At 38.1% G+C, this 15357-nt stretch overlaps 1 protein-coding gene across 2 annotated transcripts in view; it reads left to right on the top strand.

Annotated features, from left to right (window-relative positions):
• Window positions 1-15357, top strand: part of grik5 (glutamate receptor, ionotropic, kainate 5) — a 194757-nt gene that overhangs the window by 136759 nt on the left and 42641 nt on the right. For both annotated transcript variants that reach the window (XM_058053106.1, XM_058053105.1), the window contains exons 14-20: window positions 1115-1222; window positions 8231-8434; window positions 9873-9986; window positions 10771-10880; window positions 10963-11136; window positions 12599-12764; window positions 14866-15091. In XM_058053106.1, coding sequence (XP_057909089.1) covers window positions 1115-1222; window positions 8231-8434; window positions 9873-9986; window positions 10771-10880; window positions 10963-11136; window positions 12599-12764; window positions 14866-15091 — 1102 coding nt within the window. The remainder of the gene's footprint in view (window positions 1-1114; window positions 1223-8230; window positions 8435-9872; window positions 9987-10770; window positions 10881-10962; window positions 11137-12598; window positions 12765-14865; window positions 15092-15357) is intronic.

Raw genomic sequence — 15357 nt, 5'->3', positions numbered from 1 at the left:
GAAGAATCGGGTCCGGAGTACCAGGAGAAAACCCACGCATGCACGGGGAGAACATGCAAACTCCACACAGAGATGGCCGAGGGTGGAATTGAACTCGGGTCTCCAAGCTGTGTGTCCTGCACGCTAACCACTTGGCCGTGCATCCAATAAACTGATTCAATAAATATGAAATAAGAACCGGTAGATAACATGGAGGCTCCTTACTTAGTTCTAGACATATGGACTACCAAGGTGTTTGTTTCACGTAAATAGACACATACTGACAACTATGTAATGAAACCCAGTTACTTTTTTTTGCTGTTTGATGTCCTGGTGGAAAGCCAAAATATATTTGTCAAGCTCGACTGGTCGATGTGTGCTAAAATTAGCCTTGAGCTGACCAGCCATGTCTTTCAAAGTTGGAATTAAATGAAGCCTAAGTGCACACATGGGTGCACGGTTCATTGACTGGATGAGGAGAACTTTTCTCTTCCTTCAATAGAGGACCAGGCAGGTCTTTTTACGAGTCAAAATGCCACCCGATAAGCTCGGTTCTTTTAATGCGTCGTCCCAGTTGTTATAATTAAGCTGGGCGACTCGCGAATAAAATGTCAAAGAAAGAAAAAAAAAACAAAAAAAAAAAAACATGTGACCAGTTGAAAGATGTACGGGCCATATATCCTAAAGAGTAGCTTCTGTTCGTGGTAAAGCCGTTAGGTCATAATCGCACACTTATGTACTTAAGTGACTTTAATGTCACATAAAAGTGAAATATGCGGGTGCTTTAAGAAAAATAGATGTCCTAGTGAAATTCCCACTCATGAATTTTCATTACCTGTTACTTGTCAGAGCTCATTTCTCTTCATGGAAACTGTTTTTTTTTTTTTTTCTAAATAAAACATTCAAGCAATGCCGCACAGCACTTCAGGCCCCATTGGGGTCAATTAAAGCAATGCGCTTGTATGACAGCTAACAAAGTAGCCTGCACAGAACTGCTAAGATTCTCTGTTTAATAGCCCAACAGGGTCACGTACCGCTACAAATGATGTTTAGCATTCTTACAAGATTTACACTACAATAGCCATTGATTTTTCTCCCCCCCCCCCCCTCCCCTTTTTCCCCCTTCTGTTGTTAGATTGGGATCTGGTACTCCAACAACACCCTCGCCATGAACTCCACCAGTCTGGATATTAATGTCTCCGAGACGCTGGCAAACAAGACGCTTATTGTTACCACCATTCTGGTAAGGTCACACCTACCTTCAGGGGCGGCGGGGACGGGGGGGGGGGGGGGGGGGGGGTACCATAACACTATTGAGGTCACAGTGTGTGTACTTGTACAGTTCCGTTTGGTTTTTGTTTTTTTTTTGTGGAAAATAGTAGACATGACCTTGTTCTTTAAGTGTTGCTTTTTCAAAGTTGTGGTCATCCAAAATACTAAAAATAGCCGCTCACTCAGCTGGTCTCTGCTCGACATCAAAAATAAACAAATCCCTCATTAATTTATTATGTTAACTGGTTTCCACGTAGTAGGATTCCTTATTTATAAAAATGGAACATTTTAATTGTGATAGTATAGAAACAAGTACAAAAAAATGAGTACAAAACGATCTGTTCATCCATTTAAATTACCTGTTTCCGTATCTGTACTTGATGTGGGCGGGGCATAAACCGGAAATGGGTGGGACTTAATCTGCATCTGTCCTAAATTGACATGGGCTGATCAGAAGTTACTACATTTGTTATTATTACACTACATGTGTACTGTGTATGTGTGTAAGTGATTTGTAAAAAAAAATCATTATTTAATTATAATTAAATTCTAATAATAAAATATATTTTCACCCATCTAAATTATCTGTTTCCGTATCTGTACTTGGTGTGGGCGGGGCATAAACCGGAAGTGGGTAATGTTTAACTGGAAATGGGTGGAACGTTATCTGGATCTGTCCTAAATTGGATTCCTTATTTATGAATGGAACATTTTCATAGTTACAGTATAGAAAAAACGCCACATTTCAGAAAAATAACATCATACGGAAGTCATACCAAGTTAAGGTAAAATATGGTGGTGGTAGTGTGATGGTTTGGGGCTGTTTTGCTGCTTCAGGACTTGGAAATGTTGTTGTGATGTATGGAACCATGAATTAGGGATGAGTGAGTACACCACGATTTGGATCTGGATCTGTTCACCTATCCAAATGATCTGTATCTGGTGTGGGCGGGGCATAAACCGGAAGTGGGCAATGTTTAACTGGAAATGGGTGGGACTTAATCTGCATCTGTGCTAAATTGACATGGCTTGATCAGAAGTTACTATATTTATTAGTATTCCTCTATCTATGTACTGTGTATGTGTGTAAGTTATCTGTAAGAATTTAGTATTTAATTATTTCTTTAATGATCTCTGTGAAGTTAGGGAGTGTCTCCCACCCACTTGCCTTTCCTTTATACTCCACAGGCGTGCCAAACCCAAACAATTACTGCCCATCCCTTGTTAGAACCTTTTTTTTGTCACTTTTCTGGAACTAAGGTTTCCCCTTTTAGATTCATTAGAAAGACATTTTGCTTTACTAAAGCTCCCCTATTATGTAAAAGTGACCTTTTAATCAGCAATGTGTGTCCAAAGAGCCTGGGAATGAGTACTAAACACGTGAAAAAAAAATCTCCCTCACTTGTTTGAGAGAAGAGGAGCTCACCCACTTTGAAAAAAAAAACAAAATGCAGCCTTTTGTGACACATCTCAAAATAAATCCACATGCAACTCCAGACATTTTAGAATAGAATAGAATAAACTATCCTAGAGGGCGGCACGGCGGTCTAGTGGTTAGCACGCAGACCTCACAGCTAGTAGACCAGGGTTCAATTCCACCCTCGGCCATCTCTGTGTTTCCAAAAACATGCTAGGTTAATTGGCGACTCCAAATTGTCCATAGGTATGAATGTGAGTGTGAATGGTTGTTTGTCTATATGTGCCCTGTGATTGGCTGGTGACCAGTCCAGGGTGTACCCCGCCTCTTGCCCATAAGACAGCTGGGATAGGCTCCAGCACCCTCTGCGACCCTCGTGAGGAAAAAGCAGAAGAAAATGAATGAATGAATGAAACTATCCTAGAATGATAGCATAGTAAATATGCTTTTTGGCCAAACAGGAAGGAATTGTGTACTTCCTCAGCACGCCCACCTAGTAAGACTCCTACCTGATGTCAAGTATACAGGATATGAAATGTCAAGCAGCACACAAACACACAACAAAAAGCTTCTTTTATTTTGGCTTTAGCGCTGACATACTACGAGATGGTAGGACAAGCTCGTAGTCGATATTTCCATCTTTGCAGTCAAATCATATGTACTTTAGAGTGGGTGCACATTCAAAAAAAAAAAAAAATGCTGCTATTGCATTAAATAAAATACTCCCCGGAAAGTCGGCATGCATAGTAAGACATTGTGCTTTGATAGGGTGTTTTGTAATGTGCTTACAAAGCACTGTGATCACTGGGACTCTGCTTTCCACACGCTTCACGGGAAGCCATGTTTTGACAGCTATCTTTGTGACATCGCCAGCGTGGTGTTTATTGTGGGCGCTTTTTTTTTTTTTTTATAGCTCATTCAGTAGTATTCCAAGTGCATGTCGGAAAAAATAAAAGTAAAAAAATAACACACATAACATATCATAATGAGAATGCTGGCTTTTGGGCAGTTTATACTCCTGCTGTGAAGTCTTTTTTTTTTTTTTACTCCTTTTGGAATGCAAATGTGTCTTTTATATCTTCTCAGAAACATCTTTAGCTTTCTTTTAGACAGGGAAGCTCACAGGAAAGTAGTTGTTGATGTCCGCTAAAGAGGCTCAACAAAAGTACAAAATCGACTTGTATACAATCATCACTCATTTTTAAGAGCTGTTTTTTTGGGGGGAGTGGAAATAAACACAAGTTTTTAATTAGGATTTTGGGCAACCTTATCTGCTTCCACATCATTTTGCCATTAATAATTTTACAATTTTACAATTATTCTAAGAAACAAATCTGCCTTTGCCTTTCTGAATGATCTTAAAACTTTATTTCACAACATTTCAAAACGTACTCTGTCATGAGTTGGTTATTTTTATTTTTCTATTCGCAGGGTTTGGTGTTGTTCTTTCATAATTTGATTTTTTTTGGTGTAAATTCTCTAATAGTTCTGTCATGTGTGTTTTGAAATACTCTTTTTCATAACTAGCCAGAGGCAAAATGTCATCCCATTGGATTTGGATAGCAGCTATAAAGTTTTGATATTTACTTTCAGGGATAGTAATAATAACTTCATTGCCGCGAGCAAAGGAATGAAATTGTTCTTTTGTACGTTTTCTGCAGGCCCAATTTATTTGTAGTCCGATAACCCTGTTAATATATTAAAAAATATTACAATTCTTTCTAGGTTATTGGTAAATATGACATAATTTAGTTATTCTTGTCCCTTTGATGATTTGTGTTAACTCAATTAATTATGAGTAAGGCTGTCAATCGATTAAAATATTTGATCATGATTAATCGCATTTAATCTGCAGTTAACTCAGAATTAATCACATTTAATCACAGATAGGAATACGTTTTTATCGATAATAAATAGGGTAAATCTCTTTGAACAAAATAATTATAAACAATAAAACAATAATTATAAACAATTTGATAATTACATCCAATTTTATATAAAAAGATATCAGTTTCGGAACTAGGGCCCATTATTTAAAACAATACAGTCAGCAAGCATATTTTTGTTTATTTCTCTTTAAAATACATTGAACTACATTTAAATTAATAATTTCTATATAATTAATTATATTTAATTATAATTTAATATATTATTTGAAATATTATTAATTATATTTAATTAAAATGTAATTATAATTTATTATTTAGTAATTGTAGTTATAATTATTTCTAATGTATATCTAATTAATAATTATATTGTAGTAAATAGTGTGTTATAATACTGTAACTATTAATTAGAAATCCCACAGTTTTTGAATGTCAAAATAATTGCCCGCCATTAAAGGAAACTTCCATTAAACGCGTCATTAACTTTGACAGCCCTATTTATGGGTTAATTATGGACAAAATGTGATTAATCCCAATTCTAATATTTTAATATATTGTTAGCCCAAATTAAAATATGATTATATACTTGATCACCGATATGTGTGGAAAAAGATGGCCCTTTGTGAATGTATGCACATACACTAGGACATGTACCATGTCAGTGTAAAGTTCACTGGCTGTAGATTATTTGAAACATATTATTCATAACAAGCCTTGGCAAGTTGTAGTAAAATGTGAGGAACTATTATGTTTCTTGCTGTGGTCTGCAACAACATGCTATACAAAGAATAATCAGTAAAACAATGCAAGTAATGTTATACATAATTACAGTATATACTGTACTATTATGAAAACAAAGATGCAGAATCAATAAGAAAATGAACTAAATTCGAGGCTTATTATTGTGCTAAAGGGATATACACTACAAGATCAAAAAGCATGCGATTATGCACCAGGCAAAAAAATGCACACTCGCACTCAGCAGCACAGAACAAACACCATTATGAAACCTCTCCTCTGTATTTATGCACTGCATTAACTTTTGGGAACAAGGACGAGGTGAAGGGAAGAATAGAAATGACTCGTATGTCTGGGTAAGCCACAATCTTAGACGGTGCTTTGAAGGACCTCCGAGCAAAGTGGCCCCAACACTTGAAATGGCATATTAGTGAAGCATAAAGAACATAAACATGCAAAACGGTGGGCTGTCCAACATACAGGAAAGTAATTACAGGCTCATACGCTGTCACAGCACGACTTGAGAAGACTACTTAAGAAGGCCGGCTGTTATTTTGCACACAATATGAATTAAATCTCAAGATTAGACACTCTTAATGCATAAACATAATCATAAAACTTACTTTATTGCTCATATAACGCACAAACAACATTGGACAACTTCATGCATTGTCTCCTTTCTTCTGCACTGTACTCCCTGCATTGTGAAGGGCTGTTCATGTGAGGCATTCAGGCACATTATGTAACTCTTAGCGTTTAGTGCTAATGTAGCTGTAGGAACCCAGGCTCTAGAGCTTTCTAATCAGTGCGATGATTTTTAATGAGTGCATTAGAAATGCATGTATTGAAGCTAATTGTAAGTTATTTTTGGACATCAAACTTTTGCCAACACTTTTTTTGTTGGGGGGGTTATTGAAATAAATTTTTAAAAATATTTTTATGTATATTTAATATTCAAACAATTATTTTAAAATCAATACCTCATACATATTTCCCATAAAGTTAACTTGGAATTGGCAAATTAATCATCTTAATAACAACAACAACCATAATAATCATAATGATCATAATAATCACAATGATCGTAATAATAATAATCATCATCATCATCATATTATTACTAATAATATAATAATCATCATCATAATAATCATAATAATCACAATAATCACAATAATCACAATAACCATAATAATCACAATAACCATAATAACCACAATAACCACAATGATCACAATAATCACAGCAATCATAATAATCATAATAATCATAATATTCATAATATTCATAATATTCATAATATTCATAATATTCATAATATTCATAATATTCATAATATTCATAATAATCATAATAATCATAATAATCATAATTACAATACAGTAGTACAGATTTGTAGTATTGTATTGTAGATTTACGATTATTATTTATTAACAAAGGTTTTCCCATAGACCAGTGTTTCTCCATTATTTTTTGTCATGTGTCCCCTAAGGGAGATAAATTTTTGGAAAATTTCAGAAACTAAAGCTTCTTGTGAACCCCCTGACAGACCCCCGGGGGGGAAGGGGGCCCCGCCCCACCCCACTATTTGAGGACTGCTATAGTCAAAGAACCAGTCCCACCAATGGACAATGTTTACAGTCTCCCATTAACCTAACATGCATGTTTTACATTGAGAAAGTTAGCTAAGATATTTTTACTTTTTAGGAAAAACTGTTTCCTAAAATGAAACCTTTTTACTTTCTTGAAATGTGCAGTGTGTGCACCATTTGTTATCCTGGATAGAACTTCTCCTCTTTTTTTTTTTTTTTAGGTCAGATCTACAAAAAAATATCTATTTAGAAGAGACTGGCAATGTGTTGAGCTTCTTTCTGTCTCTGGAGGATTACTTAAAACTGTTCCCATGTGGAAGTCTAAACAGGGATAAGCCATGGAAGCGCCAGTCATTCAAAACAACTTTTTTTTTTCTTTCTGGAGAGAGAAAAACAAGCCCATAGGAGTTTGATGTGATGCAGCGACAACAAAGAGCATAGAAGTCAATAGTAGATTGTAAAATGTAATGTTAAATTCACTCTAAAGAAATATCATTAACCGGGAGGAGGGGGGTGCTTTGTTACATTTGAATGACATCAACTAGCTGCACAAAAAATGGTGTGTACCATATTAGCACAATATAATGCTGCCACACTGTGCGGCAATGGGTTGCCTTTTTTAAAAAGGAAACATCAATCTTCACAACTTTCGCACTCATAAGAATCGGTGGGCGCGGTAGGAGATTGCTTTTGGTCGTCAACACGGCGAGCCGGCGGGATTTGATATTTCAAGGAACATTTTGAACTCAAAGGATTCATTTTAAAGACATTCTAAATTATTTTAGTCAAGCCTCAGTCAAACATAAAACATCTCACAAAAGAGCATCACATTTCAGAAAGCTTCTTTATTGCAGTTTACTGCATCTTCTTATGGGACAATACTATTCAAATGAAACAGATATACTCTACAACAACCAATATACAGCAGTATATATAAAACAAGTCAACACAGCCATTGTTGTCCTAATATCTGGCAACCCAACATAACATAGGACCAGTGGTAAAATAACAAAATTTGTAGGATGTTAGTAAGAAATGTGCTCTTGTAGAAGATATGTTGATATCCTTTTTCCTATGAAATATGCTAAAGAAGGGCTGCACAGTGATTTAGTGGTTAGCACATAGGTGTCACAGCTAGGAGACCCGAGTTTGATTCCATTCTCAGCCATCTCTGTGTGTAGTTTGCATGTTCTCCCCGTGCATGCGTGGGTTTTGTCCGGATACTCCGGTTTACTCCCACATTCCAAAAACATGCTAGGTTAATTGGCGACTCCAAATTGTCCATAGGTATGAATGTGAGTGTGAATGGTTGACAGTTGGATGAAATCTCGTCTTGTTGTGAACAGGAAAACCCTTACGTGATGCGCAAAGACAACTACCAGGACTTCCAAGGCAATGACCAGTACGAGGGGTTCTGTGTGGACATGCTGAGGGAGCTGGCAGACATTCTCAAGTTCTCCTTCAGGATCAAGCTGGTGGACGACGGGCTCTACGGCGCCCCCGAGCCCAATGGCTCCTGGACGGGCATGGTGGGAGAACTGATCAACAGGGTGAGTTCTCCTTAAATAATCAACTGTACAGTGTATACTTGATGTGTTTGCATTTTCAATACATTTTTCCATAGACAAAAAAAGCCATTACAAATGATCTGTTGTTGTTGTTTATTTTAATTTAATTTAACCTGGGTGCATTCTTTCAGCGCATGCTCAGATATGACGTAACATGCAGCTCAAGGCGTTCTTCAGTTTTAAAAATAGAGGACAGCAATCGGCACTGGACTGCTGCGGAAAGTTTGTTTTTGATCCAAACTAAATTTCAAGACTGGACGAATAAAAAACTGGCAATACGGAGTTATTCCAACAAGTGAAAGAAAAACGCGGCAAAGCCGGTATCATGTGATGTTGATGTTTACGTTTTACTGGGCATGCCCCATTGAATATTCTGGTTGATTATAGCGGCGCATGTAGACAAGAGATTGGAATATTCCTTTCCATGTATACCATTGTTTTCGGAAAAGTCATTCGGAAAGATTCATTCATTCATTCATTCATTTTCTCCCGCTTATCCTCACGAGGGTCGCGGGGGTGCTGGAGCCTATCCCAGCTGTCTTCGGGCGAGATGCGGGGTACACCCTGGACTGGTCGCCAGCCAATCACAGGGCACATATAGACAAACAACCATTCACACTCACATTCATACCTATGGACAATTTGGAGTCACCAATTAACCTAGCATGTTTTTGGAATGTGGGAGGAAACCGAAAACACAGAGATGACCGAGGGTGGAATTGAACCCTGGTCTCCTAGCTGTGAGGTCTGCGTGCTAACCACTAGTCCGCCGTGCCGCCTCGGAAAGATTCTATTCGGAAAGAAAAAACTCCTCATGTAAACGTGGCTACTGACTTAATAGTCCCCCAAATTGTCCTGCTTGCGTGGGTACTGGTCCAGGCCGAGGGTGCATTTGACTGACACTTATTGGTGGGGGTTGGCTAATGACGCCCCTCCCCTTCTCTTTCTTCTTAATCACCATACGGTACACTTCAATTACCAGACTATAACACCCTGTGTGCGCCCCCCTGGCTCCTCATGCTTTTTCTCTGCCCCTCTTTTTGCCTGATCACTTGGCTCTAATTAGTGGCCCATGTTCATCAATTAGGATCTAATGGAGGAGACGGAAGGAGGGGGGGCACCACACACACACACAAGGGGTGACACAGGTGTAAAGACCTGGCAGGCTGTGCTTCCTTGCAATTAGCCTCATTTAGTTGATGGATACTCCACACACAGGGAGAGAAGCTGTGTGTTTTTGCAAAAATGTCTCTCTTTGTCTTTTCCAACACCATCACAGCTCTCATGCAACGCTGCTGCTGCTGCATCAAGTGGCTTTATTTTTGCACCTACCTCACCACTTGTCTTTTATTTTTTTTTATTCCCATCCACTATTATCCACCCATCCTCCGTACTTATCTATTTCTGTCCCATCCCACAGAAAGCAGACCTGGCGGTGGCAGGCTTCACCATCACGTCAGAGAGGGAGAAAGTTATCGACTTCTCCAAACCCTTCATGACCCTGGGAATCAGCATCTTGTACAGGGTCCATCTGGTGAGCAAGTAGAGTTTTGGACAGGATGCTATTGGAGTTTTTTTTTTCCTATAGTTTATGACTTCATTGTCCAAAAGAGTTGTTTTTATACTCCAAGACCAATTGTTTAAGTAAATTTCATCTCCCCAAGCGTATTCGTTAATCTCCACTTATGAGAAGGAATAAAACTCACACACTAGTAAAAGTTAACATCATGTATTGTAAAATTGGTCAGACAGAATAAAATCACAAAAACACAGGATCCTGGGCTGAGTTTCTCTTCCAAATGTCCGCCTGCAGCCTCCCGACGATAAGAATTCCCGATTCTTGCATCCCAGCGCTTTTTGTAGATCTCCTTAGATGGGGTGGAGTTGGGGGTATGTGTGGGGGATGGACCAGGATCCCGTTCCCTGGACCAGATACTTCCTCCTTCACTCCATTATCCTTATTGCCTCCTGGGTAAATGACCGTAAATACCCAAGACCCTCCTGGCCTTTTGGTTCTCTCCCAAAGACCTCTGCAAAGATAAGAAGAAGAAACACAACGCAGACAATTTGGAGTCGCCAATTAACCTAGCATGTTTTTGGAATGTGGGAGGAAACCGGAGTACCCGGAGAAAACCCACGCATCCACGGGGAGAACATGCAAATTCCACACAGGGTGGAATTGAACTCTGGTCTCCAAGCTGTGTTGCCTGCGTGCTAACCACTCGTCCGACATGTCGTCGTGCAGCTTTACATTGCTAAATAGCAGTTGTCGAAGAGTGCATAACAGAACCCCCTCTTCACCCTTTGTCTGCAACCAGGGTCGTAAACCAGGTTACTTCTCCTTCCTGGATCCTTTCTCCCCGGCTGTGTGGCTCTTCATGCTGCTGGCCTACCTGGCTGTGAGCTGCGTGCTCTTCCTGGCTGCAAGGTCTCTTGCTGCATGATATCACTCATTGACATCACACAAACATGACTCACTTATGTGACATGACTCTTGTTCTCTGTCCCAGGCTGAGCCCCTATGAGTGGTATAACCCTCACCCGTGTCTGCGGGAGCGCAGGGACATGCTGGAGAACCAGTACACACTGGGTAACAGCCTGTGGTTCCCAGTCGGCGGCTTCATGCAGCAGGGATCCGAGATCATGCCCAGAGCCTTGTCCACCCGATGTGTCAGTGGAGTGTGGTAAGTCCAATGAAAATCCAATGTCATTGCATTCCAGTCCTGTAGGTGGCGGTAGTGCACATTATAAGGTAAATGCAAACTGCCATGTAAAGCTCTCAAACCACCAAATAGCTTGCTAGCTAACTAATAAACTCTCACCTCAAGTTTCTCCTATGATGTCGAGCCTTGATGTTGGAATCTAGACAGTTTAAAAGAGCTTTTGGTAAGCCACACAAAGTACTATTATGCACTTTATAGGAGAGGATGGCACAATCATTAGCAACGCTAGCATAGCTATGTGTTATAGTGCTGGTACAGTGATGAACAATCATTAGCAACACTAGCATAGCTAGTATGTGTTACAGTGCTAACATTACACTCACATTTTAACAGCAGCCTTATGCTAGGTTAGCCTATTTGTGAAGACAAAGCTAAATTATCAAACTTCCAAGCTCCCATGTCTGTAAAAAGAGTTGGACGAGCTTATTTTAAGGTGCTGGAATCTTGACAGTTTAAAAGTGCTTTTAGTAAACCCTACTGGCAACACACTGTTTCTATATCTGTAGCTTTAATGCTAATGAACGGTGCTTCTCTAACAAGTACTATTGTGCACTTTATGGGAGAGGATGGCACAACCATTAGCAACGCTAGCATAGCTACTATGTGTTACAGTGCTAACATTACACTCACATTTTAACAGCAGCATCATGCTAGGTTAGCCTATTTGTGAAAACAAAGCTAAATTATCAAACTTCCAAGCTCCCATGTCTGTAAAAAGAGTTGGACGACCTTATTTTACGGTGCTGGAATCTAGACAGTGCTTTTAGTAAATTATCAAACTTCCAAACTTCCGAGCTTATTTTAAGGTGTTTGGCAAAGCCTATTTCATTTATTCATTCATTCATTTTATACCGCTTATCCTCACGAGGGTTGCGGGGGGTGCTGAGCCTATCCCAGCTGTCTTCTACCGAGAAGTGGGGTACGCCCTGGACTGGTCGCCAGCCAATCACAGGGCACATATAGACAAACAACCATTCACACTCACATTCATACCTATGGACAATTTATATAGATTTATATCTATATATCTATATATATTTTTTAATTTATATATATTTCTCCTCCCTTGTAGAGAAGTATTGGATGACATTTTTAGTATATTCTCTGTAGGCCGCATTATGAATTATCCTTACTGACCTTTTTTTGCAGTACATTTAGCGAGTGAAGGTTGCTTTTATAGTTATTACCCCATATATTTAAGTAAGATATGGTGGAACCAGAGAGCAATATTGAGAACAAATTTTGCTTTGTTCAATATTGAAATATTTCTGGCACTATTAAATATTTCTGGCAATATTTATTGGCACAAAGGAGAGTTTCTATCAAGTCCTGTGTATTTACGAGCATATATTACTGTTGCAACATTTAGAGGGGAAATTTCCTAGTCCTGAAATAGATGCGTCTTCTTTCTTTAACGCTACAGGTGGGCGTTCACCCTTATTATCATCTCGTCTTACACGGCCAACCTTGCCGCCTTCCTGACCGTGCAGAGAATGGAGGTCCCCATCGAGTCTCCAGACGACTTGGCCGACCAGACCAACATTGAGTACGGGACCATCCACGGAGGGAGCACCATGACGTTCTTCATGGTACAGTATCTGCTTGACTGTTTGTTTGCATGCTTTTAGACGCCCAAGCACTAAATCTGTAGCCTAATGCAGTCTGACGTTTGTGTCTTAATGTTTGCACTGTAAGCATCCGCTTGTCTGCTCTTTATCTCAAAGCTGCCGTGTGCATTTAAGGGCTCGACTGCCTTTTGTTTGCTTACAAGAGCGTTCGCGGGCATCTGTGTTGGCATCTGTGTTTGCACGACTACCATGTGTGTGTGTAGGTGTGTTTACATATGGGATTGTGAGTAGGTGAGTGTTTATTTGTGAGTGTGCCAGTGTTTGTATTCTCCTGGTGTGGCTCCAAATATAAGCTAAACATTACACACTTTTGTTGGCCTTTTCCCTCACGCAGATAATAAATGTAATTGTGCACTGCAGACAATCAATTCCGCCATGTTTTTCCTCTAAGTGCTCAACCACCTCCTGTGTGCGGGTTTACCCCACGCCTGCAGCACAGATGATACATCACCTAGAAGCGAATAACGTCTTCTTCTCAGTTCATTTTCTTCCCCCCACTGATGGAATTCTCTCCTTGTCATTATTCACACTGGATTGTCTCCCTCGTCTCAACTGCCATGCATCTATTTTTTTTTTTTTATTTTTAATTATCATCTCCCTCACGTCTTTTCTTGTTTTGGAGATTCACAAGGCTTCATTTGACGCCTGCCATCGTTGTACTTTTACGGCGCACGATGAAATCGCTGGTTTGATTTGCTGTTGAAGGGTTTGTAAACATTAAGGGAATGTGCAGAAATCACAGGAAATAAAATGATAGAAAGATAAAAAGAGCAATAATCAGGCATAAGCCATCGTGGGATTTCTGTGCTAAAATTAAATGATGGATTAATAAAAAAAGAGGGAATACATTAATTTATAGATAAGAATAATTACAGAATTAATTTTTCATCTTTTCTCCTAATTAATTTTTATTTTTATATTCATATTTTGGCAAGTATTCATTTCATGGCAATGTATTAGTTCATGCAGCTGCTTTTTATTTCTTATTTATGCATTATTTATATTGTTTGTGCTGTGGAGAGATGGCTCATATGATTAGAGTTAGCTAGCTGTTGACTCACAATAAAACTAGCAATATGACTAGCTATTTAGTTTCCTGTGTAGGAGTAATGAACAATGGTGACTGAAGTGAGATTTATATTGTGGATATAGATATCATTGCGTGATGACGCACCACTTTTCACCATCGTAAGGGTTGAAATAGGAATGAATTAGATTACACAGTACTGGTAAACAAATTATTTATTGTATTAAAAATAATAACACATGCAAAACATTGAAATAAATGAGAAAAGGTAGTAGAAAAAATGAATCACTTCGATGTAAGGGGGAAAAAAAATCCAATAAATATATACTAATATATAAACACTTTACATTATATATAAATATATACAAATGGTAAACAAATTATTTATTGTATTAAAAATAATGACACATGCAAAACATTGAAATTAATGAGAAAATGTAATATAAAAAATTATTCACTTCAATGTAGGGGGGAAAATCTAATAAATATATACTAATATATAAACACTTTACACTATATATAAATATATACAAATGTATAAATATATACTATATTTGAATATGTATTTGGCCATTTAGTCATATTTATGTATTTATTTATTCACATTTATTTCTTAGTTTTGGATTATTTTTAAGAATTAATTATTCAAAAAAGAAAAATGATTTTGAAAAATATATATATATATATTAGTTAAGAATCAATTACTCAAAGAAAAATAATTAAAAAACTATATATTTTACATTATAATAAATAAATACATTCTAAATAAACATATATATATATATAATTATTTTTTAAATTATTTATCTTTTTTGATTAATTAATTCTTAACTTTAAAAATTAGTACAATTTTAGTACAATTGGAAAAAGGAATCTGTGAAAAAATTGATGGGGAAAAAGTACAAGTTTTTCCAATAATACAGTAGATAATACTCCCAATATCAGGCATAATAAATACTATACTACTCATAATAAGTAAAGCACCAACAAAATATGTTGAATATGTTTTTTTACTGTTATTCATTTGTTGTGCAGAATTCCCGCTACCAGACGTACCAGCGTATGTGGAACTACATGTACTCCAAGCAGCCCAGCGTGTTTGTGAAGAGCACCGAGGAGGGCATCGCCCGCGTGGTGAACTCCAAGTACGCCTTCCTGATGGAGAGCACCATGAACGAGTACCACCGCGGCCTCAACTGCAACCTCACGCAGATAGGAGGCCTGCTGGACACCAAAGGATACGGCATCGGCATGCCGCTAGGTAACCTTACCACAGTGAAAAAGCGTATTATCTCTCATTTTCATCAATGCGGAGACACCTGCTCAATTACCCTGAATCGACACTTTTTAATTAGACATTTGAAAAAGACAATTTATTATCCTGTCTAAAGGATTGTAAAGTGTCTGAGCAGATAAACACGCAGGTAATTGCTTTTTCTCCGAGGCGGCGTCACACTGTAACTGAATGAAAAGAACACAAAGATCCTGTACTTGTACTAACAAAGTGTACCATTACTCAGGTACAAT

This window comes from Doryrhamphus excisus, chromosome 17 (assembly GCF_030265055.1).
Source record: "Doryrhamphus excisus isolate RoL2022-K1 chromosome 17, RoL_Dexc_1.0, whole genome shotgun sequence".
In the NCBI taxonomy this organism is placed as follows: domain Eukaryota; kingdom Metazoa; phylum Chordata; class Actinopteri; order Syngnathiformes; family Syngnathidae; genus Doryrhamphus; species Doryrhamphus excisus.
The sequence above is the reverse complement of the archived record's forward strand: the minus strand, read 5'-3'. Positions and strand labels throughout refer to the sequence as shown.